General features: G+C 43.7%; 1 protein-coding gene across 1 annotated transcript; it reads left to right on the forward strand.

Moving 5' to 3' along the window:
• On the forward strand, positions 1-27,994 carry meox1 (mesenchyme homeobox 1). The gene is made up of 3 exons (XM_078224473.1): positions 1-699; positions 20,222-20,394; positions 27,283-27,994. Exons 1-3 carry the CDS (start codon positions 216-218, stop codon positions 27,475-27,477), a joined length of 852 nt encoding a protein of 283 aa, XP_078080599.1. The 5' UTR covers positions 1-215; the 3' UTR covers positions 27,478-27,994.
• Positions 27,995-27,998: the final 4 nt, after the last annotated feature.

Below are 27,998 nucleotides of genomic sequence, written 5' to 3' on the forward strand. Positions count from 1 at the left end.
ACTCAGAGGGAGTCAGCCTCATTGACTGCAAGCAATGCCTAAATACATTTATTTCATTATTTTTTAAGAAAACGTTTTTTTTAAAAAATGTTCTGATCGTTGCAAACTTTCAATTGAAGACTGCATGTGTCAAAAGGGGTGTTTTCTTTTTTTTTGCAAAGAGTTGTAGGGTTTAAAGCACTCCACTGCGCAGAGAGCATCTTCCCAGCTGCTCCATGGATCAGAGCACAGGCAGCTGTATGCGCAATTCGCATTCCGGGGCCGCCGTCTGGGGCTGCATGAGGAATCCACATTCCGGGGCCGGGGTGCCGGGCCTGCACCATTACCCGTCGCCTTTCTCCTTCTACAAGAAGTCGGAGGCCGCCGCCGATTTCTCCGCCGCTGCCGCCTACTCGGAGTTCGCGTCGCCCTGCCTGGTGGCGGCGGCGGCGCACGGCTTCCCCGGGGAGGAGCGGCTGTATGTGGACCATCACCCGGGCCGCTTCGCCCGCTCCGACTGGCACCTCCCACCCCCGCCCCCTCCCCCTCCGACGGCGGCCCGGGACAGACAAACCTCCTGCTTGTCCGCCAGCTCCGCCAATTTCGAAACCAGCAGCGGCGGCTCGCAGCCGCCCGGGACTGGGGATTACAGCAGCCAGCGGGGCATCGCCGCTTCCCATCCCGACAAGAAAGTGACCAAGAGGAAACGCGACGTTTTAGGTGAGAGAGCAGCACGGAAACATTGTCATTCATTGCAAAACATGAAATAAAAGTACTCATTTACTTTGAAAACAGCCTTCCAAATAAAACACTATTTATTCAATCCTTAAATGTATTTTTGTGTTTTCAAAAGTATTTCACTTGCAACAAATTCAAAGCTACTTTTGTCCACTTATTTTAATGGTGATAAATACTTTTGCACATTTATTTTAAGTGATAAATACTTTTACACACTTATTTTAAAAGTGATATACTTGTGTACACTTAATTTTTAAGTGATATAAATTAAATGTACAAAAGTATAAGAGATATATACTTCTACACGCTTATTTTAAAGTGATATACTTTCACACTTATTTTCCAAGTGCTAAACACTTTTGTATACTTAATTTCTACTTGATAAATACCTTCACACACATTAAAAGTGATATACTTTTGCACACTGAATTTATAAGTGATAAATACTTTTACACACTTATTTTATATGTGATATATACTTTTGCACATTTATTTTAAAAGTGATAAATACTTTTGGAGACTTATTTTCTAAGTGATAAACACTTGTACACTTAATTTCTAATTGATAAATACATTCACACACACATTAAAAGTGATATACTTTTGTACACTTAATTTATAAGTGATAAATAGTTTTACACACTTATTTTATAAATGATATATATTTTTGCACATTTATTTTAAAAGTGATAAATACTTTTGACCACTTATTTTAATTTGCATTTGTTGCAACCCCGCAGCAACGAAATGAGTTTCAAATTAAGTTATTTCCCAAGCTATTAAATGTTATTTCTATGTCACCGTTTTGATACTGAACAAAATCACAAGCTATGAATACGAGACACAAACTTTGAAAAGCATCCGTTTCAGCACCTGCCGGAAAGTCAGCTGCAAAAAAGTTGCATTCTCGCCCCATTACGAAACACGAACAGGGGAGAGAAAAAAACCTAATCTGTCCTTCTGCAGAATGTTTGTGAAAATTGATTCCAATGTAATAATCTCTGGTGCTCACTAATTTCAAATTATCCTTTCGTTTCACCGGTACAACTGGTACCGAAAAGTTGAGCCCCAAATCTCCAGCAGTCAGAGAGAGCAGTGTAATCAGTCCTCAGCAGGTACAATGACTACCTGCACCATCCAAGTTCATGTAAGCGCAACAAATCTTTGATCCGTTCAGAAACCGGGATGAATATAGCCACAGCTGAGAGGGGGATATAACAGGACTGGCTAGTGTCGAATGAAGACCAAACTGGTTCCCAACTTGCATGAATCAAGATGTTGCAATAATGTACTTGTTTCAGAACCTTATACGTGTTGTGCATTGCCATAGGTACACACACACACATATATATATATATATACTTATATCAGAACCAAATATATGTATATATTACATGCCGTGCATTGCCAAAACCGTCCAGCCACTGTAGATGGTCAAAAGATCATTTCTGTATCGAGGGAACCTCAACTTTCTTTCACAGTGGCGAGTTTTGTGCAGGCAATAAGTTTTAGGTTATTATCGGAAGGGCAGTTATGTGTTTCTTGACACTTTGTAATGTTTCTTGATACTTCGTAAGACCTTAAAATAATCTTCACCCACACTGCAAAATTTTATCGAAGAGCTATATGCTTGGAAATGTTTAAACAGACGCCAAATGGTCAATTCTAGGAACAGTTCAGTTGGTTTAAATAACTTAAGTTTTGTTCCGAGTTTTGACTTTTAAACTCAGCGGTTAAGTTTCAACCTTGCAACTCATTCCTATGTATTTGCCATTTTATATATTTTCAGTTGTTCTCAATTTTAATCAAATTATTAAGAAAAATATATGTGCAGGTTTTTTTTAAACATAATCCACATCAATACAGAGGCTATTCCTAAATCTGTTCCATACAATCTGCATATGTTTTGCATTATCAAAGTTTAATTTGTGCTTTAAAGAGGACCAGGTGCTAATGTGCTAGAAAACCTAAACCTAAAATTGAGAACAGAGTGACCATAGTAGTGCACACATTAATGTAAAATGATAGTATTAAAGTGAATTTTATAAGCACAGCATTGTTAAATGTGTTCATTTTACACTTCAGACATGAAACTCAGTGGTAACCTCCAGTTTTATACAAACAGGTGTGTAATGCACAGTTTAATGTATATACAATAGAACTGCATTTGAAGAAAGCAAATTGAATGTCAATTGAAACTACAGAGGGGTGTATGTTGGAGCAATATTGCAGTTCCTACAAATTTAATTTCACTTTCAAAATAAGACACTTGATGTGTATTAGGTAGTGGATCGGGGAGATGATACATTATTAAAGAACTAGAACAAATCAAAAATATTTGAACAGTCTGTTCAAAATACAAAAAGGCTATCAAAAACAGCAGAGCTGAACACATTGCTAGTGCAGATGGATCTTTCCATCTCAACATCATGTGAGAAAATGTAAATAAACATACCCCAAATACTGTCCTTATGCAAAATAAAATCTTACTGAGTTTTCTGATCTGAAGGAGAGAAGCTTTCCCAAAATCTAAACTAGTTCAAAGTTATTTGTAATTTTAGAAAACTTAAGGTTCACGATTTCATATTATAACTTGATTCGTGTCTGCTTTTCTATTAGCTGGGGTCTATTTTTTTGTCGTTGCTAACGTTAACATTTTTTGTCATTTCATTTTGCGAAATTAGTAATGCCCAAGCTTGACAATTTTATAAAAGCGAGAAAGTTACTTTTGTTAGTGAAGATATTGCAAATGCCCCAGACAATCCTTCAGCATTTGCGATAGTTTTATTTTATACACACTAATTCGTTTGTAAGTAAGCTTAGGAAATGTGTTTGAATAATGTTTTTCATTGTAGTCAATTAAGTTTTGGTGGTTTTACTATTTCTGTGAGCACTTGTAGTTTTAGCATAAATTGTTGATTTTGCATGTGATTGCCTGCACTGATTTCTTTTTAAAATTGGGACTCCATAAGAAAACTTAGTTGGTCCCAAAAAGTGACTTATTTGAGTCTTCAGTCTTCCATTTGAGTATTTTAATTCTTTTGTGTTCATAGTTATCCACTTTAGTTCAACTCTCTATTTTAACCCATTCTGGCTTGCTCTTATTCTTTCCCTCATTTTATTCAACCTTTCTTGTGTCATTTGCTTGTTACCTTTTATGGTTTCATTTTGCTTTGTGCTTTTTTTTCTGTTCTGAATCTAGTTTTGGCCGAACATAATCATTGCTACCTGTAATATCTGTTACAATTAGCCCAGTCTAGAACCATGCTGTCAAATCTTATCATTGAAGACATTTCCCATCATGGAATCACAATTTGCTTCATTTCATTGTGCTAAGTAACCATGAGGGATTTGGTGCAACATCATAAAGATATCATCTTTAATAGTAGTTGCAAAAATAAATCATAAACTTGCTTAAAAAAGGGAATTGGTGTACCGTTTCACTCAAGATATTGGCAAGCGAAAACATTCACAAATATATTTACAAGTTGGCATAAATAGTGAACACTATCCACATTGCTTACCAAGATTTTTGTTCTGGTGCTTTTCTGCATCGTATAAGACTTACATAAGAAAAGTAACTATAAAAATCGCAAGCAGAGGTAGACTTTACGTTTTTATTGACCAGTCTCCAGAAAGATCTGTTCCCTTTATCACGAAACAAAGAATTTTAGAACATGCATCGCCTGAGAGAAGCGTCCCTTTGAACAAACTGGGTGCCTATTAAGTAACACATGACATTGATGCCTTGGTTATTCTTCCATTCTGATACTGAAGCAGCCCCTAAATCTGGTTGTTCCTGAAAACGTTCATGTGTTTTGTATTCATACATTGCAAGACAGCTACTGGACTGAGAACTTCCAGCATTTGGCCGCATATCATTGATACCATTGCGCAAATCATATCATAAATCAACAATGCGGTGCATAAATGCGACCAGTGTCATGACAAATAATAACCAAACACAAATTAAGCAAAGTACATTGAAATTATTATACCAACAAGATCTACCCTAATTTTAGGGTCTAGTTATAAATGGCTTCAACTTGGCTCAAAGTTTGTTACATTAATTATTTCTACTGACTGGATAACATATGCCCGACTAATCTTGTGGTAATCAGTGTGATCCGCTTATTATTAATAAAAGGGTTTCATTTTTAAAAAGCAACATCTGGATGAAATTGATTTGACTTTATGCCAGCTTTTTTTTTGGACCTCTAGTTAGGAGCAAAGTTTGAAAAACTGGTAATGTGTTTGCGTTTTATCTATTTCAAAGTCAATCAACATTGCATGTGTTGTCGTAGGTATGTGCCCCTTTTATCCAATGATTGAAGTTACAATCCAATACTGACTTATTTCTGCAGTTCAAATGGTTTATTAGTCTTATTTAAAATGGTAATGCAGGCAGGCGGATCACTCAGAAATGGATCAAAGACGTTATAGATTTCATCTTTGGTAATATATTTTAATCAAATTCAGGAGCTGTTAAAAGTGAAGGATAAACACAGTATCAGCATGATCCACCAAACGGCATAATTATGAACACAAAAATTGACAAACTATTTCAACAAAGGTAATCGTAAACTCCATGAGTGTTATATTTGTTTCTTGTTATGACAACCCTATAATAAACTGCCCGAGCTTGAAATGTTCAGTCTTAATAGTGGGCTGGCACAGTGGTTAGCACGGCTGCCACACCACGGCAGGGACCCCAGGCTCAATTCCGGCCTCGGGTCACCATCTGTGTGGAGTTTGCATATTCTCCCTGTGTCTGTGTGGGTTTCCTCCGGGTGCTCTGGTTTCCTCCCACACTCCAAAGGTGTGCAAGTTAGGTTGATTGGCCATGCTAAATTGCCCCTTAATGTCAGGGGAGATTAGCAGGGTAAATACGTGGGGTTACAGGGATAGGGCCTGGGTGGGATTGTTGTCAGTGCAGACTTGATGGGCCAAATGGCCTCCTTCCGTCGGGATTTTATGGTGAATAGTGTAAAGTATCTGCTCCCCACGTAGCTTTACATTTAGTAAACCTGCCTGGGCACACTCCAAATTTCACAAGTTACAAGAGTCACAACTTTTGAAAATTCTCGATTGCACGAAAACTTAAAATAAGAATCTCACCTCAGTATCTGACCCAGATTTCTTTACAATCACGCATTCCATAATTGGCTTCTCTGCTAGTTGACATCATGCCCATACATTAAATCATGTCTTTTTTTAAATTGCCCATGTTATAAATTTACTGGGATTTTGGTTGTTGCATGAAGCCCACCCCTGACGTTATGATTTTTAAATTTATTGCAGGGGGATGCAGTTAAATTATGAAGACATCTTGGGTTGTAAAAGTGTAAAGTTTTAACTATGACTTTTTATTGCGTTTGGTCTGACAATATCACAATGATCCAGCGGGGAAGGTTATAATAAATCACAATTGCGTTTTATTTATGGATCAATTCATTTGAGTCTTTCCTGGTTGAATGTAACTGAGAAAGCCTTTCTGCCAGCATTAGTGAAGTTGTTGCTGATTGAGGAGAGGAAGTGCTATTGTTGCAGGCTGGCCCTTCAATACATCAACACTTTGTCTCCTTTGTTTCCTCAATTATTTTTTTTTAAACATGACTTTTTTTCATTAAGGTGAGAAACCTCAGTGCTGTGAATTGGAACCTATTCCCACTTTCTGCACCCAGAGTCCACAACGAGTCCTCCCAAATCAAATAGAATTACACAGATTTATAGCAGGAACAGACAGTTTGGCCCACCTTGACTGTGCCAGTGCTCAGGCTCTAAACAAGCAATACTGTACAGCCCAGACATAAGTCAATCTCCTCTACTTTGCTTCACTCATAAAATCCATTTTCTGCGTTTGCAAGTGGACAGTGTATGAAGTGCCATTTTTCCACTTCACATTTATCTTGTTCTTTTTGCTAACATTTACTAAATGGAAGAAAATATACCCCAATATGTCTTAACCCTTAGTGAGAGCACCTTTGTTGTACTGAGTGCAGTCCTTGGTTCCACACCACAGGGAAGATGTTGGGCAGAATCTTGTGCACTTTGCTCAAGGTGAGTTTGGTGGCATTTGGTTTGGTGAGTTTGGTGGCATTTGGTCACTGTCTGTGTGGAGTTTGCACATTCTCCCCGTGTCTGCATGGGTTTCCTCCGGGTGCTCTGGTTTCCTCCCACAGTCCAAAGATGTGTAGGTTAGATGGATTGGCCAGAAGGGTGGAGGGGCATTTAATCAGGTGGCAGGTGGGGACCCGGCCACATTCTCACCTCCACGCAAATTAGGTCCATAGTGGAAAGGCCCATGGATGACTGTTCAACCTCGCTGCCTATTGAGGCCCTTAAGTGGACAGTTAATAACTCCACTGTCGCTGGTATTAACCCATCGCCAAGCCAGGGGCTTACCCCTGGTGTGCAGGGAGCACAACAAGCAAACCAGTGTGGGTTGTGTATGGACTCCTGGTCAAAGGCACTCAGTACCTGATTCAGGGAATCAGCATCAAGAGGGGTGTTCCACTGTGAGGCAGCACCCTCTTCCTCCCACCCTTGCTCTGATCCCTCTCTCCCCCTCTCCCACAACACCCCACCCCACGAATCCCATCATTTATCGGTGGCCTTTGATCCAGCAATGATCCTGGGTGGCACGGTGGCACAGTGGTTAGCACTGTTGCCTTACAGTGCCAGGGACCCAAGTTTGATTTCTGGCTTGGGCACTGTGCGGAGTCTGCACGTTCTCTTAATTTCTATGTGTATTTCCTCGAGGTGCTACGGCTTCCTCCAACAGTCCGAAAGACGTGCTGGTTAGGTGTATTGGCCATGCTAAATTCTTCCTCAGTGCACCCGAACAGACGCCGGAGTGTGGAGACTCGGGTATTTTCACAGTAACTTAGAATCATAGAATCCCTACAGTGCAGAAGGAGGACATTCAGCCCATCGAGTCTGCACCAACCACAATCCCACCTCGGCCCTCTTCCCATAAACCCACATATTTACCCTACTAATCCCCTGACACTAGGATCAATTTAGCATGGCCACTCAACCTAACCCACACACCTTTGGACTATGAAAGGAAACCGGAGCACCCGGAGGAAACCCACACAGACACCGGAAGAATGTGCAAACTCCACACAGACAGTGATCTGAGGCCAGAATTGAACCCTGGTCCCTGGTGCTGTGAGGCAGCAGTCCTAACCACTGTGCCACCGTGCCGCCCATTGCACTCCATTGCAGTGTTAATGTAAGCCTGCTTGTGACACTAATAAATAAACTAGAACTCCCTATTGTCCTGGCAGCAGCCACCATTTCCTCGAAGGTGCTGAGGTTGAATAGAGATACCGACCTCTGGTTGGCCAGCAGCTCTTGGCAGGTAGGGCTTCCACCCCTGGGGTCCATGATGCTAGGGGGAGGACCCATGGCTGGCTTGTTAAGTGCCTGACTGGCGCAATCTGTGATCGGGCCTTCCTAAAAAGAGGCGACTTCCAGCCAGCAACTTGAGATTCCATTGCCTTGAGATTGAGGCAATGGAAAGAATACACCACAGAATTGTAGTGCAAGAAAACTGGGGTGGCTTTGTTAGAGCAGAAGGGATAATCGGGGTGACCTGATAGAGAGGTCTTTAAAATGATGAAGGGATTTAGAACAGGTCGTTTCCAGTGCCTGAGGGATTAAGATGAAAGTGTAAGATTACATTTGAGGTTTAGGATAGGAACTGTTTGCACAGAAAATTGTGACGCTGGGATGTACCACCTGAGTTACTGATTGAAGTAGACATCAAACATTGTTAACATTAAAAATTGGTTAGGTAGATGGTTGAAGAAATGGGTTATGGTAACAGAGTGGGCTCATGTGCAGGTTAAACCTCAGCACAGACTGGTTGAACCAAACAGGCTGTTTCGGGATTGTAATTTCTACGGAAATCCGACGTTCGGGGAGAAGTCCCAACTGCTCCAGTGTGAATTTTCCCAGTTCCAAAATGAGTTGCTCATTGAATAACCTCTCCGTGGCAATGATAATTTTATCTTAATTAGGACCAAACGTTAGCTGACAACTGCATAATATTACCCTTGGGAGTCCACCTGTTCAAATCATTGGACTTTAGATGATCTTTCAATCTGCAAAAAAGGGAGTTCCAACTTTGCAGCTATTTGTTGAAATCAAACCTCTGACCCAGAGATGAAAGATCTTTGTACTAAAGCCACTGATACGCCCAGTTCCCGGGCTAGTGACAGTACATTTTCACAATTGAGAATGAAAATGTATCTTGCCCAGATGTATTTTTACAGGAGCTGTCAACCAACTCTCCTGAAATAGGAATAACAAACTGTGGGCTTAGAAAATTTGTGCATCACCTAGTTAGAATGTGTTCTCATTGTTGAGTTGTAATAACGCAGAAGATTTATTGAATTCATAGGTGGTCAAAGCTGGCAAGTCCACTATTTACTGTCTATCCTTAACTATCCTTGAGAAGGTCGTGCTGAGGCACCTTCTTGATGTCCATGCGGTGAAGGTACACCCACATTGCTGTTAGCGAGGCATTTCCAGTATTTTGATCCAGCGACAGTGAATGAATCAGAGAATCCCTACAGTGCAGAAGGAGGCCATTCGGCACCAACTCTCTGACAGAGCATCTTACTCAGACCCACCCCACACCCTATTCCTGTAACCCCACCTATTTACTCCACTAATCCCCCTAATCTATGCAATTTGGGACATTAAGGGGCAATTTACCATGGCCAATCCATCTAACCTGCACATCTTTGGACTGTGGGAGGAAACCAGAGTACCCGGACAAAACCCACGCAGACATGGGGAGAATGTGCAAACTCCACACAGACAGTGACCCAAGCCAGGAATCGAACCTGGGTCCTTGGCGCTGTGAAGCAGCAGCACTAACCACTGTGCCACCGTGCTGCCGAATGATGATATAGTTCCAAGTTAGGATAATTAAGTTGATAAGTTTATTTATTAGTCACAAGTAGACTTACATTAACACTGCAATGAAGCTACTCCAAAAATGCCCTAGTAGCCACACTCCGGCACCTGTTCGGGGACACTGAGGGAGAATTTAGCATGGCCAATCCAGCTAATCAGCATGTCTTTCGGGCTTTCGGAGGAAACTGGAGCACCTGGAGGAAACCCACGCAGACATGGGGAGAACGTGCAAACTCCACACAGACAATCACCCAAGGCCAGAATTGAACCCGGGTCCTTGGCGCTGCGAGGCAGCAGTGCTAATCACTGTGCCACCGTGCCACCAAATGATGATATACTCCCAACTTTGGGTAATTGGAGGGGAACTTGCAAGTAGTGGTGCCTTATATGTGATAGAGGTGCTGAGTTTGTATGGTGCAGTTTAAGAAGCCTTGACGAGTTGCTGCAAAGAATTGGGAAGTGGGCTTAGACATGAGTGTTCTTTTTCAGCTCGCAACAACACGAAGGGCTGAGTGGTCTCCTTGTATGCCTAAATTTTTCTAGGTTGGTGCTGCAGTGTGAATATGAGCTATAGAGAAACAGTGAAATGAAACATTGAGAACCTGTTCGGCGAGAAATTTATTATCAGCAGAAGCAAGGCAAATTACAAAGTTAAACATATGGAACAAAAACGGCATGTATCAGACACATTTAGGGCACGTTTTGAAACCAAAACAAATGACAGACAGTCACTTCCAATAAATGGCACTTGGAAGGTCTGCGCCATTCCACAACTTCGAATGCCTTAACTTCTGGTAATCAAATCTCGGGTAAACTTGTCACAATCCGGCATTTTTACTGAGCCTGTGCTGATAGGTTGGGGAGTTTATTGACAGGCTACTATCTTGGAATAGCCAAGAATTTCCTGCTTTGAAAATTCCACACTCAATATGCCATGTTAGTCATCAGTGCAGATGTACATCTGCTACATTGCAAACTTTTACTGCACTTTTTTTTTATCCCTTTCATTTTCAAGACACAATTGATAGATCATTACACAAATACCTATTGGTAACATATTGCATTTTCACAAATATTCTTGAGTGTGCATCTGAAATGGTCTGAAAAACAGCTGAGGCGGTAACGCACATTATAGAAAACATCTTCCATCCCATAGTCTTGAAACTTCCTGTTGTTATGGTTTGATGTAACAAAGACATGTTTTTGGCCATTTTTCCCTCTGCCATTCTGAAGGAGACATTAGCACAATTATTGGTCAAAATTTCCATAGAATGGCAGCGAGGAAACCAAATAGCACAGTGGGTCAGTCAGTTGCCTTTCCACTCTGGGACCTGGGTTCAAATCTTGCCAATTGTAATTGGATGAAAGAAGCTCACTGAGTCTTCACTGAAATGGTTTTTGGCACTCTCACTCCAGTTGCTTTTTCTTCTATTAATTCGGGGGACATGGGTGTCACTGGCTGGGCCAACATTTATTGCCCATCCCTAGTTGCCCTTGAACTGAGTGGCTTCCTCAGCCATTCCAGAGGGCAGTTGAGAGTCAACCACATTGCTGTGGCTCTGGAGTCACATGTAGGCCAGACCAGGTAAGGACAACAGATTTCCTTCCCTAAAGGACATTAGTGAACCAGATGGGTCTTTCTGAAAATCGACAATAGTTTCATGGTCATCTGTCGATTCTTAATTCCAGATTAATTTTTATTGAATTCAAAGTCCACCACCTGCCGTGGTGGGATTCTAACCCAGGTCCCCAGAACATTAGCTGAGTTTCTGGATTAATAGTCTAGGGATAATACCAATAGGCCATTGCCTCCCACTAGTACATAGGGGCACATCCCAATTGGAAACAGCAATCGGAGAGACAACAGGGCAGCTAGTGTGGAAATGTTTAGCACGCTGGTGCAGGAGTGTGGTCATTTGAAGTTGAGGGTGAGGTGATGTGGTTGGCATAGGGTCAGGAGCAGAGTAGCGTGAGCTACACATTTATTTCTGGGATCTGGGCAAAGATGGCAAAGTGGCATTGATTGCTCATCGCTAGATGTTCTGCAAAGGTGGTGGTGGGACTCCTTCTTGGACCTGCTCCAATCCTTGTGCTGGTGTGCTCTCCCAATGGCTTTTGTTGGCGCTGTGTCTTGTCAGAAAGGGATTGATGCTGACACTCAGTGGAAAGGGTTCTGTATCTAAGGGCTGATGTTCTTCACTTTGATTAGCACAAAACTTAAAAACAAAGCCGAGGGGAATCTGATATGTTTGTATGATAACATTGCAGCTGGCGATTTACAGGCAAGTAAAACCGCAGCTAGTTTTGCAGAATCTTTTTTATTTATAGTGCGGGAGGAACAGACCTGATCGGCTGAGGGCCTTTCCCTGCTTAATGCTCGTTTTGGAGCTCAAACTTTATTCGCATTGTATTTAAATTCTGAAGGAAGCTGCGTATCTTCCCTGCTCCAATGCCGGACGCCCCACCACTGCTGCCAGCAAGAATGGAGAATTTGGAGCTCAGCCAAAACTCCATTCATTGCAGCGGGACTGGAGAACCCTCAGCCATGGGCGAGGTCGGAAAATGAAAGAAGACAAAAACTAGCGAGAAAGTCCTGTCTATACTTTAACATATATACTTTCCCCTATACTAGAAGAAAGTATATATATTAAAGTATAGACTGGACTATATACTTTCTGCTATACTTTCCCCTATACTGGAGGAATTTCACAATAACTTCATTGCAATGTTAATGTAAGCCTTACTCGTGACTAATAAATAAACTTTACTGTACTTTAATAAACTGAACGTTGAATTGAAAATTTCAGCCTGAAATAAAAACATTTTTTTTGTCCGAATATGACAATACTGACACAATTATTAACATTTCACTGCAATAAAATCCTTGTCCCTGCCTAGATAAACCACTGGGCGATTCTGTGGCAACTCCACTTTACAAAGAAATTTAAGTCATCGGAATCCTTTAAAATCTTTGAGTTGCTTTTTTTTTAAAAAAAGCTTTTCTTTCCCCTTGAGGCTATTTCCCGGTTCCATTGGTATTCCTGATCAGTGAACCATCTGTGGCTGACAGGGCAAGCGTCTGGCTGGCTTCCCTCCCTCAGCCAATAATGTGCAGTGCACATTTGAAGCACACATGAACAAAAGGACGACTCTCCCCAGTTTTCCCTCTTCCATTTTAGGAGGAAGCCTGGCTTTCGCTTAGCGCTGCGCTTGGCAAAGCCATTTGTTGCAATCAGGGCTCCTCTGACATATGGGGAGGTTTAGTCGACCCGACAATGAAACCTCCCGCAGCATTTTAAGATGCGTTTCCCGTTCAATGTGTCAGTGACTCAGTCTATTGATGGTTCAGTGCATTGGAGCCGTACGGCACCTTTTATTTCTGCTTTAATTTGCACTGGGGAAATGCAACTTGCACGATGGATTCCAAAAAGGACTTTTGGAAGAAATAGCATGGTCCTTTTAAAAGCAGATGGCATTTGGAAGTCTGTCACGGTTGAGCTCATCGCAATTAAGACAAATTACATTCCTGCTACATTTGACATTGCAGAACTATTGTTTTTACACCTTCTAGACACATATGCCTTTTCTAATCGTTGCCATTCTTCCACAAGCTCCATTGCAATGCAGTGCTACAATATGTTTTCTTCCCTCGTTATAGACACAGTTTGGCTCATAGTTGTTGCATCAAAGCTATACCTCACAAGGTGTATTGCACAAGAGATTTCAGTATTTAGAACCAAACTTAATTATTTGGCAATGACGAGAGTTCTCTCAATGGTTTTACACAATTTCACTGAGAAAGAAAGACTGACATTTATGTATTAGCTTTAGTGATCTCGGGGCATCCCAAAGCAATTTATAATCAATAAAATACTTTTGAAGTGTCTCCACTGTTATAATGTAGGAAACGTGGCAGCCAATTTGCACACAGCAAGGTTGCCCAGATAGTGGTGAGATAATCTGTTTGAGATACACTTTAAGAGACAAACGCGTTTTACCGTTCTGCCCGCCACGGGAATCGTGGTGGGCGAGGGGCGGACCATGGGAAGGTTCGTTGACCTTGGGCGGGATTTTCGGTTTCGGGGTGAGTGCGGCCGGAAAATCCCACTCTGGGGATAATGCCCACCACCCCACCTCTTCTTCAGATAATCTCTTGGGATCTCATACATTAATCTGAAAGGGCAGGCCAACTGCCTTACTTGAAAGACAGCAGCACATCCAGCAGGGTAGCACTCTCTCAGTCCTGCACTCAAGTGTGAGCCTAGATTTTGTGCTCAACTTTCTGGCATTGCTATTGAATCTACAGACATCTGGATAAGCAGCGAGAGTGCTACTGCTCAACCAAAACTAAACTCCCTCCCCAATTTGACACTGATCTTTACAGATCAGAAAGGTTTGCTTCCCAGATTCTGCTTATTAGCTACCCTAATTTGAGGCAGTGATTGGTGGGGATATAATGATTTAGGGGAGACACGTGCCTAGTGGTATTATCACTAGACTATTAATCGAGAAACTCAGCTAATGTTCTGGGGACCTGGGTCGAATCCCGCCATGGCAGATGATGGAATTTGAATTCAAGAAAGAATATTTGGAATTAAGAATCGTCTGATGACCATGAAACCAGTGTCAATTGTCGGAAAAACCCATCTGGTTCACTAATGTCCTTTAGGGAAGGAAATCTGCCATCCTTGCCTGGTCTGGCCTACACATGACTCCTGAGCCACAGCAATGCGGTTGACTCTCAACTGTCCTCGAGCAACTAGGGATGGGCAATAAATGCTGGCCAGTCAGTGATGTCCATGTCCCATGAATGATTTTTTAAAAAATTGGCCTTGGCAACCTTGAATTGGGGAAGGGAAAAATCATCCAGCATTCTATTTGTGATCATCTTCTAGCAACTCTATTGGAGGGTGATTGTATGTGGATATCAACTAGACCTCAACTGTATGAGGGCAACAATTGTAAACAGTCATTGGCCGTTGAAGTGTATTCCTACATGTGCTCATGGAACTGTATCCATCATACAGCATAGCAGCGCAGTGGCATAGGGGCGGCACGGTAGCACAGTGGTTAGCACTGCTGCCTCACAGCTCCAGGAACCCGGGTTCAAATCCCAACTTGGGTCACTGTCTGTGTGGAGTTTGCACATTCTCCCCAGGTTTGCGTGGGTTTCCTCCAGGTGCTCCAGTTTCCTCCCACAGTCCAAAGATGGGCGGGTTCGGTACATTGGTTATGCTAAATTAACCCTGAGTGTCCCGGGATGTGATAGGTTAGATGGATTAACAGGGCAACTGTGATGACTTCAGCCAGGCTAATAAGGTTGGCTTGCTAGAGTATGAAAAGAAATACCTGATGAGTCTTAATTGATGGTTAAGTCAGGTAGCATCATGCTCCCTATTTAAAGCAAGTGTGTCAGACGCCCAGCCTGCATGCAGCAGGGAGTAACTGGAGAGCTGGCTGTGTACAGATGTATGATGTAAATAAAGCAACTTGGACTTTCGCCTCCGTGGAGTTATTATTGAAACTAAGCGGGAATAGGGCCTGGGAATAGGATTGTTGTCGGTGCAGACGTGATGGGCCGAGTGGCCTCCTTCTGCACTGGCGGCTTTCTATGATTCATCCAGAAGGGAGAAAGCTAGGAGAGATTGGAAACTTAGACTGCTATCAGCTTTATATTTCAGATACTGCAGGAACTGGGGTTGGAGTACTGGCCTGGTTTCCCTGAGGCCTGGATGAATAATCTGGTAATATAAATTCAAATCCCACCACAGCAGCTGATGGAGAATTTAAATTCAATTAATTAAATCCGGAATAAACATTGGTAATGTTGACGATACGGGATTGTTATGATAAGGACCCATATATGTCCTTTAGGGATGGAAATGTGTCCGATCTTTATCCAGTCTGGCCAACTGTCACTCCAGAAATCTGGTTAGCTGCAATGTGCCCTGAGGGTGGATTCAAAACATCACTCACCAGAACATTCCCTTTCGGGTTGAACACTAAATACCCACTTTGCCCCAAGCCTCAACATCCCATCAATGATTAAAAAACAGGAGCAGCTCTTGAATCAAGGAATCAGGTTAGAATCATAGAATCCCTATAGTGCAGAAGGAGGCCCTTCAGCCCATCGAGTCTGCACCGACCACACCCTACCCAGTCCCTATCCCCCGTAGCCCCACATATTTACCCTGCTAGTCCCCCTGACACGAAGGGGCAATTTAGCATGGCCAATCAAACTAACCCGCACGTCATTGGACTGTGGGAGGAAACCGGAGCACCCGGAGGAAACCCATGCAGAGAACGTGCAAACTCCACACAGACAGTGACCCAAACCGGGAATCGAACCCACGTCCTTGGCGCTGTGAGGCAGCAGTGCTAACCACTGTGCCACCTTGTTAGGCCTTTGAGGCTGGTGGAAAAAGTAAAATGATTTCAAAATCTTCAGTAAACGTCAACTGGGAATGTTCCTCAGATAAATTTTTCAAGAAACAGAAGCACGTAGGCTGTGATTTACTTTGGGATGTCCTAAGGATATAAATGCAGGTTCTTTCTAGTTGAATAACAATGCTGTTTTGTTCTTGTAGGAGTAGTTGGAACTTTTCCACACTGTTATGTTGTTACCGTTCAATACAACTAGCTGCGAGTGAATAGAAATCACTCAGACCATGGATGTTTATAGCACAGGAGGTGTCATTTGGTCCATCATGTCTGTGCTAGCTCTTTGTCAAAACCTAATTGTTCCATAATCCAAACACCACTCCCACATGAGTTGATGGACATTTCTCAGTCACTGATCAGAGATTGTCACACATTTAGAGTCTCGATATAGTGATTGTTGTTCAGTGGAGTTTCATAGCAAGAGGATTCGAATACAGGAGCTGGGATGTCTCGATGCTATTCTATAAGGCCTTGGTGAGGCCACACCAGGAATATTGTGTGCAGTTCTGGTCTACTTATCTGACGACGGATGTTCTTGCTTTGGAGGGAGTGCAGAGAAAGTTTACCAGACTGATTTCTGGGATGGCAGGATTGACGTATGAGGAGAGATTGAGTCTGTCAGGATTGCATTTGCATTTGCTGGAGTTCGGAAGAATGGGGTGGGGAGGGTGGTTGTCATAGAAACCTATAAAATACTAACTGGAGTAGACAGGGTGATGCAAGAGGGATGTTCCCAATGGTGGAAGTGTCCAGAACCAGGGGTCACAGTCTGAGGATACAGGCACAGAGATGAGGAGAGATTTCTTCACTCCGAGTGGTCAGCCATAGAAAGTAATTCAGGCCAAAACATTGAATGTCTTCAAGAAGTAGTTAGATATAACATTTGAGACAAAGGGGATCAAAGGATATGGGAGGGAAGGCGGGATCAGGCTATTGAGTTGGATGATCAGCCATGATCATAATGAATGGCAGAGCAGGCGCAAAAGGGCCGAATGGCCTCTTCCTGCTCCTATTTCTATGGCACAAACACTGGTCATCTGTATTTGACATTACAATCAGTGCAATCTGTCCATAAATAGGATAAGCTCTGTGGTCTATATTATAACTAATAATGGGAACAAATTTGATCCCATACATTGGCTTCATTGTTCAAAATAATGGTTACAAATCAACTCTTGTTGTTTAAGTGGCAGCTTGGTTCACTCTTATCTCTAGTTTTGGACTCAACTTCCATTCCAGAACTTGTGCAAATAACCTCAATGCCAAAGCAGTCCTAGATTGTTAGTAGTGCTGTGTTTTTAGATGGAGCATTAAACCAGGGCCATGTACAGGAGGACATTAAAAACAAATCCATGGAATAGTTTGAAGAGCAAAGAATTCTCCCCATACCCCATCCAATATTCAAGCAATAATACTCAAATGGGTCAATCCCTCAGTTATTTCATTGCTGCTTCTGTGATCTTGCTGTGCATAAGCTACCTGTCCAAATCACTGTCCTTCAGAAATAAGCCATTGGCTACAAAGCACTTCTGGGCATCCTGAGGATGTGAAAGGCACTATATAAACGTAACTTGTTCCACTTGTGATGTTACTCGAATCTTGCAATTAGATTACAACTTTCCAACCTCTTCCAACCAATAATTTGATTTGATTTGATTTATTCTTGTCACATGTATTAGTATACAGTGAAAAGTATTGTTTCTTGTGCGCTATACAGACAAAGCATACCATTCATTGAGAAGGAAAGGAGAGAGTGCACAATGGAGTGTTACAGTCATAGCTAGGGTGTAGAGAAAGATCAACTTACTGCGAGGTAGGTCCATTCAAAAGTCTGTTGGCAGCAGGGAAGAAACTGTTCTTGAGTCGGTTGGTACGTGTCCTCAGACTTTTGTATCTTTTTCCCGATGAAAGAAGGTGGAAGAGGGAATGTCCGGGGTGCGTGGGGTCCTTAATTATGCTGGTTGCTTTTCCAAGGCAGTGGGAAGTGTAGACTGTGTCAGTGGGTGGGAGGCTGGTTTGAGTGATGGACAGGGCTTCGTTCACGACCCTCATGCAGTCTTGGACAGAGCAGGAGCCGTACCAAGCTGTGATACAACCAGAAAGAATGCTTTCTATGGTGCATCTGTAGATGTTGGTGAGAGTCGTAGCAGACATGCCAAATTTCCTTAGTCGTCTGAGAAAGTAGAGGAGTTGGCTGGCTTTCTTAACTATAGTGTCGGCATGGACAGACTAGGACAGGTTGTTGGTGATCTGGACACCTAAAGATTTGAAGCTCTCGACCATTTCTACTCCATCCCCATTGATGTAGACAGAGGTATCTCCTCCAGTCGATGACTATCTCCTTCATTTTCTTGACATTGAGGGAAGGATTATTGTTGCCACACCAGTTCACCAGATTCTCTATCTCATTCCTGTACTCTGTCTCATCACTGTTTGAGAGCCAACCCACTACGGTGATGTCATCAGCAAACTTGATCATCGAATTGGAGGGGAATTTGGCCACGCAGTCATAGGTGTATAAGGAGTATAGTATGGGGCTGAGAACACAGCCTTGTGGGGTACTGGTGTTGAGGATTATCATGGAGGAGGTGTTGTTGCTTATCCTTACTCTAAATTATGGCCTGAATTCTCCGGCTGTTCACAGCAGCGGGATTCTCCTGTCCTGCTGCAGTGAATGGAGATTTGGCTGAGCGCAGCGGCGGCAGGTCATAAACGGCCAGAGAATTCTGGCCAGTAATTCTTGCATTGATTCAGTACCTCATCGCATTAAAATATCTCAAAGTATTCTATCCAATGCATTACCTCAAAAGTGTAGGGCGTGTGCTATAAGCATATGTGGCAGACATTCTGTGCAGCAACATCCACAAACAGCAATGAGACAAATGACCAATTTATCTGTTTCTTTGGCAAATAGTGATTATTGGAGAAACAGTGGCGCGGACACTGTAAAACTCCCTGTCCTTCTTTGAATTGTGTTGTGGGCTCCTTAGCTACTGGAACAGGCATACAGGACCTCATTTTAACACCAAAAACTCTGACCTTTCTGGCAATGGGTCACTCCCTCAGTGTTGCACTGGAGTGCAGACTTTATGAGCTGAAGCATTACATGGAGCTAAAACCCACAATCTCATGAGCCAGATTAATCATAGAACTCCTACAGTGCAGAAGGAGGCCACTTGGCCCATCGAGTCTGCACCGGCCACAATCCCACCCAGGCCCTATCCCCATAACCTCACTCTGCTAACACCTTGACACTAAGGGGCCATTTAACATGGCCAATCAAACTAATCCACACATCTTTGGAGTGTAGGAGGAAACCGGAGCACCCGGAGGAAACCCACGCAGACATGGGGAGAATGTGCACACAGGCAGTGACCCAAGGCCGGAATTGAACCTGGGTCCCTGGCGCTGTGAGGCAGCAATGCTAATCACAGTGCCGCCGTTAAAACCCATTAATCTCTATGCACACACCATGCAACTCACGGAAACAAGGGGCTGCAAGTTGGGGGCTTGCTTGCCTCCCCAGATGGAAAGGGGAGGGGGGTGGACTTAGCCAGCTAAGAGTGGCTACCCTCAGTGAGAGGAAGTGCCACCTAAGATTCATTAGTGGGCACTGCGGAGACTACAGAAAGGTGCACGAAAGAGAGTGATGGTTGATCCAGGAAGGTATGTCCTGAGTTTTTAGCAAAGGAAGGAGCTGAGAGTCCAGGGAGGGGCCCAGGAGACTGTGTTTTGGAGGGCAAATGGCATCGAAGGAAGTGGGGGACGGGGGGTGGTAGATGGTGCCCCTGATGAACACAGGGCGCCCCTGAATGAGGTGCCTCCCCTTCCTTCCCAACATTTTTCACCGAGGCTACAAAAAACAGCCTGTCCAATCCCACCGAGGTGCCCATGCCAACCATATCATGGCATGGGCAGCGTATTATCCCAGTTAGTAGGCTTGCTACCAAGCCTAATCGATCTTTAATTATTCCTTTAAACGGCGGGCTGCCAATTTTATTGTATTTGGGGGGGGTCAGTGGGCTGCCTACCTGACATATTTTAGATGTGTCGAGAAACAGCTGGCAGGGAGAGGTCGGATCCAGCCCACGGATGTTGTCTATAATCATATTGTTGTTGTAACTTGTTACAGAGACTCAAGATTCAAATTACAAGTCGGAGTCTAACAGCAAGGCCAGAAAAGAGAGGACAGCATTCACTAAAGAACAGATTCGAGAACTAGAGGCGGAATTTGCCCATCATAACTACCTGACCAGACTGAGGCGATACGAGATAGCAGTTAACCTGGATCTCACAGAAAGACAGGTGAATATTTTATTAATTTCAATGTTCTTTCATGGTCACAGATTTTACTTTTAAGCTCTTTCACTACATCTTGCACAACTTTTTATATATTGAATTACCATCCCCACCCCGCTTCATTCTTTTTTTAATCCATTCATGGGACATGGACATCACTGGCTGGCCAGCATTTATTACCCATGCTTGGTTTTCCAAGGGCAGTTGAGAGTCAACCACATTGCTGTGACTCTGGAGTCACATAAAGGCCAGACCAGGTAAGGATGGCAGATTTCCTTCCCTGAAGGACATTAGTGAACCAGATGGGTTTTTCCCGACAATTGACAATGGTTTCATGGTCATCAGTAGATTCTTAATTCCAGATATTTTTTATTGAATTCAAATTCTACCATCTGCCATGGCGGGATTCGAACCCAGGTCCCCAGAGCATTCGCTGAGTTTCTGGATTAGTCTAATGGTAGTCTAGCGATAATATCACTAGGCCATCTCCTCCCCAGGCTCTCACACTGTTGATGAAATCACTGTTGCCTGCTGCAAAGCAGCTGAGACTCAGGGACCCTTCGCTGAGGAAGGAGCAAGCCTTGACTTTCCATTCCTGTCAGGTTGTCCAGGTAACTGGGATTTTGCCATCTCGGGAACTAAGAGTCCCAGAGCCCGACATTCCCGGAGACTGACGTTGCCTGTGATTGGACATTGTATACACGCAGGGCACTGTTCCCATATTATTTCTGGGACCATTTTTTCATGGCAAAAAAGCGAGGAACACTCTGCCAGTGTAACATTTTTCCTTACCTCACAGCAGCCACGTTTGTGGATTTTGCCTGAGTAAGGCTGCCAGTTAGTGTTGAATTATGAGCCCGTACTGCCCAGAAAGAAATTGATGGAGAATGCCTGAATTGAGTTTTTTTTAAAATATAGGTCCTTGTAGTCAAGAGCAAAGAGAGATTGGTATCTCTTCTGTTGCGAGCCAATCCTAATGCTTAAAGGGTACTGTTCTGCACACTGGAGTTACCGTAGCCTTCTCATACAGACATGATGGGTAAGGGAACCGCAGGCAGTGTGGGAGTCTGACCCAGTAATCATGCGGTTTGCCAAATTTTATTATTTTTGGCCTTCGTATTGAGGATTTGCAATGGAAATTTTTGAAGTGCAAAATTGCATTCCTTGGAACAGCACCAGGATTTTCCTGAGTATAACCTGAGAAGTACAGAATTTGGGAGTAGGTTGGAGACAACTGTTTGACCAAGAAAACAGGGGGTTAAAACAGCTTGTCCTCCATTTATACAATCGCAAAGAGCTGACCATAGGAGAAAGAAAAAGTGTGTTTGCAATGCTGCTGCATTGATAGAATCCCTACAATGCAGAAGGAGGCCATTCGGCCCATCGAGTCTGCACCAACTCACTTACAGAGCATCTTTCCTAGGCCTACCCTCCCCACCCCGCCCAATCCCCATGCATTTACACTGCTAATCCCCCCTAACCTACACATCTTGGGACACTAGGGGTAATTTAGCATTGCCAATCCACCTAACCCGCACATCTTTATAGTATGGGAGGAAACTGGAGCACCCGGAGGAAACCCACGCAGACAGTCACTCCAGGTTGGAATCGAACCCGGGTCTCTCACTGCTGTGAGGTAGCAGTGCTAACCACTCTGCCACCGTGCCAACCACAAAGTCCTCCCCTCTCCAGAAGATTTATGAGGGGACACTCAGCAGGAGTGGAATTTTGGACTGATGGAGGGAAAATTGGAAAATGCAAAGGGACTCGGTTACAGTTCTTTAGGCATCCATTCACCCCCTCGAGTTAGCACTGCTGCCTCACAGCTCCAGGGACCTGGGTTCGATTCCAGCCTCGCGTCACTGCCTGCGTGGAGTTTGCACGTTCTCCCCATGTCTGCGTGGGTTTCCTCCGGGTGCTCCGGTTTGCTCCCAGACTCCAAAGATGTGAGGGTTAGGTTGATTGGCCACGATAAATTGACACTCGTGTCAGGGGGATTAGCAAAGTAAATGTGTGGGGTTGGGGGGATATGGCCTGGGTGGGATTGTTGTCGGTGCAGACTCGATGGGCCGAATGGCCTCCTTCTGCACTGTAGGGTTTCTATGGTTTTTTTATGCTGCCCCCCCCCACATCCCCTCCCCACTCCCTGCTGCCACCCGCCACCAACCCTCCCCTAAATGATGTATCCAAACTGCCTATTCTTCATGCGTGGACCGAGACAGGGAGAGGCAGCAGCCAATGTGACTGCGGAGGTTGAGTTTTCATCTTTGCTGCTCGAACACACTGCTGAGTAAGTGATTATGTCTCCGCCAGAAGAATGGAAACAGGAGCACCCCCACCCCTTCCCCCCCACCATCAGAAAACAGTGCAGGGAGGAGAGGGACGTGCATCCCTATAAATACAAAAAATACTTTCCAGAACACCAGCAATACAGAAAAAAATGCACCCACTGTGCCAAAGTAAATGCAAGCCTGTTTTGGTTTGAGGAACTAAAGTGACTGAGACACTTGTTTTTATTGAGTAACGCCATTTGTGAAAAGCGTTTGCATCCAAACACTCAACCAACCGCCCCCCCCCAAAACAACAGCAACAAAAGTGCTAAAACAACACAAGACCTGCCGTGCCTCATTTGTGTGAGCATCTGGTTACAATTGATTCCTCCTAAAACAGGCCATAACCTTCTACCCGTTTTAAGAGCAATTGCTCTTTTATTCTAAACGCTGTTAAATCGCTTGAGTTGCGACAGCTCTGTGTGGCTGGCTTACAGAACGAGGGAAAGGGAAAAGACCTGACTTTCGAGGTTCAAGTCTCTTCACTCGCAGAGGCAGATGCTGTGAGTTGAAAGGCCTGATCGCCAGGTGGGAACCTGACTTAAAGGGGAACTGCCGCTATTCTTGGTGAATGAAGATGAAGCCACTCCTCTGAGAAATTGCCGGGGCAAAACATACCTTTTATTTAACAGGGGGGGATGTCTTTGACACGCCACATGTTGTGATTTAGCCGGGCTGGTATTATCAATACCTGAGGTACACATCAGGATTTCTGCCTCTTGCATGTCTTTCATCGATTCACAGAATCCCTGCAGTGCAGAAAGAGGCCATTTGGCCCATTGAGCCTGTGCCATCAACAGTCCCAGAATGGCACTGAAATGTAATCGGTTAAGTACCTTTTCGAAGAGCTTTGGCTCCAGTTTTGCCTGGTAAAAGTGTCCCCCTTTTCAGAGGAATGAAATAAATGAAGAACAAAGCTGTAAACAAAACAAAGGAAACGTAATATAGTTGGGGTTGACTATGCACCCCAGTCCCTGCATTGCCCACTGATCGCAGCAGCCCTTTCTCCGTAACCCTACATATTGACCCTGCTAATCTCCCTGACACGAAGGGGCAATTTAGCATGGCCAATCAACCTAACCCGCACAATTTTCCAACAACCTTATATCCTAAGCTTATGAAATTTACCCGACCTGCAAAGCCAAACAAGCCCTGGTCACTGGATCATAGAATCCCTACAGTACAGGAGGAGGCCATTTGGCCCATCGAGTCTGCACCTTCCAGGCTCTATAACTATCTCTGTAACCCCACATATTTATCCTGCTAACCTCCCTGACACTAAGGGGCAATTGAGCATGGCCAATCAACCTAACCCGCACACCTTTGGACTGCGGGAGGAAACCGGAGCACCCGGAGGAAACCCACGCAGACACGGGGAGAACGTTCAAACTCCACACAGACAGTTACCCCAGGCTGGAGTTGAACCTGGGTCCCTCTTTATCTCAACATTGACACAGAATCGTTTTGAAAGCTGTGTTTAAGTATCACCTTCAAACCGCAAGCATTAATATAAAGTGTCCTCCAGGCTGTGCAACTTAATTGTGAGCGAATGACAGCAGTTGGGAATACTGCAAAAGAAGGGGAGGGTTTGTATTCGATTTCAGGGTAATAATGAGTCTTTAGAAAAACAGCTAAATTAAACAGAAGACAGGAAATCCCTTTAAAAAAAGCCAGAAATCTAAGCCCCAGTTACAATTTCTAATTTAGCAGCAATGTGATCGGTTGGAAAATTATAGTTGTTCTGAAGTCCATACTTCTGTTGAGTGAATTGGAGCTGGTAAGTCAGGACAGTTTCCTGTTTACACTGGCTCTATTTATTTCTGTAGGTGCGAATTCCTGTTATTTGAGACTATTTTTCCTCTCAATTTGCGTTGAGCTTACCGTATCACTTTTACTTGGCTGCTGGCATTATTGTTTGCAAGTACAACAAACTTAAAAAAAAGATGCTGTGTATCTCTTCACTGCTCTAACACTCCCCACCGCAGATTGGCCATGGGAACCTTCAATGGCATGGCTTCCATATGAGTTCCTTGTATTTCTGGTAAGTGAATACGGTTTTGTGGAAAACTAGTTATTCATGGAATAGGAATTTGGTTGTATAAATGCGGTATTGTGCAATTTACAGATTAATCACTGTATTAGCCCTTGAGCTGTTGGTTGTGGCATTTGTTGTTCCAGTGCTATGTAGTCCCTATATATTAGCTAAGGTAAGAATTAACCCGTTAAATTCCTAATTGACTTGAAAGCACAGTTTGAAGGGGTTTATCAATTTGGTATAGTGTGCCCTCACAGAAAGAGAAGCTTAACACACCCAGAGAGTCTTGGGAATGCAGGAACACACTGATTTCATTTTCAGAACATGAAGCAATATATGAAATATTCAAATCTGTCAGTAAATTGGTATTTTTGTTATTCATTCGTGGGGCATGGGCATCACTGGCTGGCCAGCACTTATTGCCCATCCCCAGTTGCCCTTGAACTGAGTGGCTTGCCAGGCCATTTCAGAAGGTGGTTGAGAGTCAACCATATTGCTGTGGCTCTGGACTCGCATGTCGGCCAGACCAGGTAAGGATGGCAGATTTCCTTCCCTAAAGGACATTAGAGAACCAGATGGGTTTTTCTGGCAATCGAAAACGGTTTCATGGTCATCAATAGATTCTTAATCCCGGATTTATTTTTTATTGAATTCAAATCCGCCATCTGCCGTGGTGGGACTCGAACTCGGGTCCCCAAAACATTAGCTGAGTTTCTGGATTAATAGTCTGGCGACAATACCACTTGGCCATCGCCTCCCCTAAATACAGTTCATATTCTTGTGTCCACACTCCGAAGCATGATGTAGCACTGACAAGCGTAGTAACCGCTTGCTTTTCTAATATTACAACAAGCAGTGGTCTGAAAATATTTGGAATGGCACAGAAATGTATTCAGTTAAGTATCTTTTCGAAGAACCTTTGCTCCAGTTTTGCCTGGTTAAAGTGTCCCCCTTTTCAGAGGAATGTAATAAATGAAGAACAAAGCTGTAAACAAAACAAAGGAAACTTAATATAGTTGGGGTCTATTATGCACCCCAGTCCCTGCATTGCCCACTGATCGCAGCAGGCCTCCATGAGTAAAAGGTAATACCACGTGCTGCTTCTCCAGGACCACCTGGGCACAGACAAGACCACGGAAGAGAAAGGGAAGTGGCCAGAGCAACAGCCCCCTCCTCTCAGCAAGGGCCACATGCACCCCTGGACCTGTAGATGGCCACCCTGAAAAGGGTCAGGAGCAGACGTACAAAGATGCCTGCCAACCTGCTTGTCCAACTAGCACAGTGGCACAGTGATAAGCACCGCTGCCTCACAGTGCCAGGGACCCAGGTTCAATTCCAGCCTTGGGTGACTGTGTGGAGTTTGCATGTTCTCCCCATGTCAGCGTGGGTTTCCTCCGGGTGCTCCAATTTCCTCGCATGGTCCAAAGATGTGCAAGTTAGGTGGATTGGCCATGCTAAATTGCCCATTAGTATCCAAAGATGTGTAGGTTTGGTGGATTAGCCATGGTAAATGTATGGGGTTATGGGGATAGGGCAGGGGAGAGGATGTTGGTAAGATGCTCTGTCAGAGAGTCGCTGCAGAGTCGATTGGCTGAATGGCCTCTTCCGCACTGTAGGGATTCTATGATTCTACTGAACTAGTAATTCTGATCCCCAGGTTAATGCTCTGGCTCATGAGTTCAAATCCCACCACGGCAGCTGGTAGAAATTGATTTCAATTAATAAATGTGGAATTGAAGCTAATCTCATTAATGATCATGAAACTATCTTCCCTTTAGGGAAAGAAACCAGCCATTCTTACCTGGTCTGGCCTACATGTGACTCCAGACCCACAGCAATGCGGTTGACTCTTAACTGTCCCCTGAAATGTTCAGCCCAATGGCAATTAGGGATGGGCAACATGCCAGTGATGTCCACATCCTGTAAAAGGATAATCATAGAAACATACAGTGCAGAAGGAGGCCGTTCGGCCCATTCAGTCTGCACAGACTACAACCCACCTCGGCCCTATCCCCATAGTCTCATGCATTTACCCCTGCTACTCCCGCTGACACTAAAGGGCAATTTAGCACGGCCAATACACCTAATCTGCACATCTTTGGACTGTGGGAGGAAACCGGAGCACCCGGAGGAAACCCATGCAGACACGGGGAGAATGTGCAAATTCCACACAGACAATGCCGAGCCAGGAATGAAACCCAGATCCCTGGTGCTGTGAGGCAGCAGTGCTAACCACTGTGCCACTGTGCCACCCAAATGATATTCTGTAGACCTGTGAAAACTCTTTTTTAAAAATGGAGAATGGAAATAATTAACATTTTAAGAAATTGAAATCATGGGGAAATACTGACTGAATCTCGATTTCTAGCCATTACATTTCCCGTTCTAATTTGCGAATCAACCCAGTAGAGTAACTAATCTCATTGGTTGGCCGGGATATTGAGCAGGCGAATTTCACATGGAATGGATATTTTTGGGGAGGGCGAGCACTTACACAGGAGCTGTAATTTCCTACTCTTTATTCCGTAGGTAAAGGTCTGGTTTCAGAACCGAAGGATGAAGTGGAAACGTGTGAAAGGTGGCCAGCCCATTTCGCCACAGAGCCAAGAACCGGATGATGTGGACTGCGTGACTCCTGACTCCGATCCCAGGAGTGCGGATGGGAAAGGCCACATGGTGAGCTTAGTGGACACTAAAGAAACAATCCAGGACAGTATCAGATAAATCCAGCTGCCTGGCCCAGCAAGTTCAGACTCTCAGTGCCTTAAATTGGGGGCCATCACATATTTAATATCAGGTGACCATTTGTTCAACTTGAATTAAAATTTGAACATTTCCGAACCATCGCTTTGGACTCCATCAGCTTCTAAACCAAAAATTCAGCGGTTGTTGACCATGAAGAATTCACTTCTCTATTGGAACCATGAGGGATCAGAATCAGAACTGGAAATCGGTTGTGCCATTACTCATTTCAACAAGATATCATTTATTTTGTATTTGTAAAGAAAAATTAGCTTGCAGGTTTGTTGTATAAATAATGCGAAAACTTGAGTTCATACCACAATAAGTTAAATAACAGCATATTGATTTATGAAGATAAAACCATGAATGGAAGTGGACAATTCCTCTGTAGTAGCGGTTTTTCCAACATATATTAAGGAGTATGTAAAATAAATTGATTCAGTAAAATCCAAATGTTAAATGTTCATTTTATATCATTAAACCTTTGTTAATGATTTATAACA

This window comes from Mustelus asterias, chromosome 11, assembly GCF_964213995.1.
Source record: "Mustelus asterias chromosome 11, sMusAst1.hap1.1, whole genome shotgun sequence".
In the NCBI taxonomy this organism is placed as follows: Eukaryota; Metazoa; Chordata; class Chondrichthyes; order Carcharhiniformes; family Triakidae; genus Mustelus; species Mustelus asterias.

Bases quoted from the DNA above. Each gene is read 5' to 3' on its own strand.
- meox1 (XM_078224473.1), top strand. From the start codon at position 216: ATGGATCAGAGCACAGGCAGCTGTATGCGCAATTCGCATTCCGGGGCC. The intron at 700-20,221 runs GTGAGAGAGCAG...AACTTGTTACAG, and splicing joins GAGGAAACGCGACGTTTTAG to AGACTCAAGATTCAAATTAC. The intron at 20,395-27,282 runs GTGAATATTTTA...TTTATTCCGTAG, and splicing joins TGGATCTCACAGAAAGACAG to GTAAAGGTCTGGTTTCAGAA.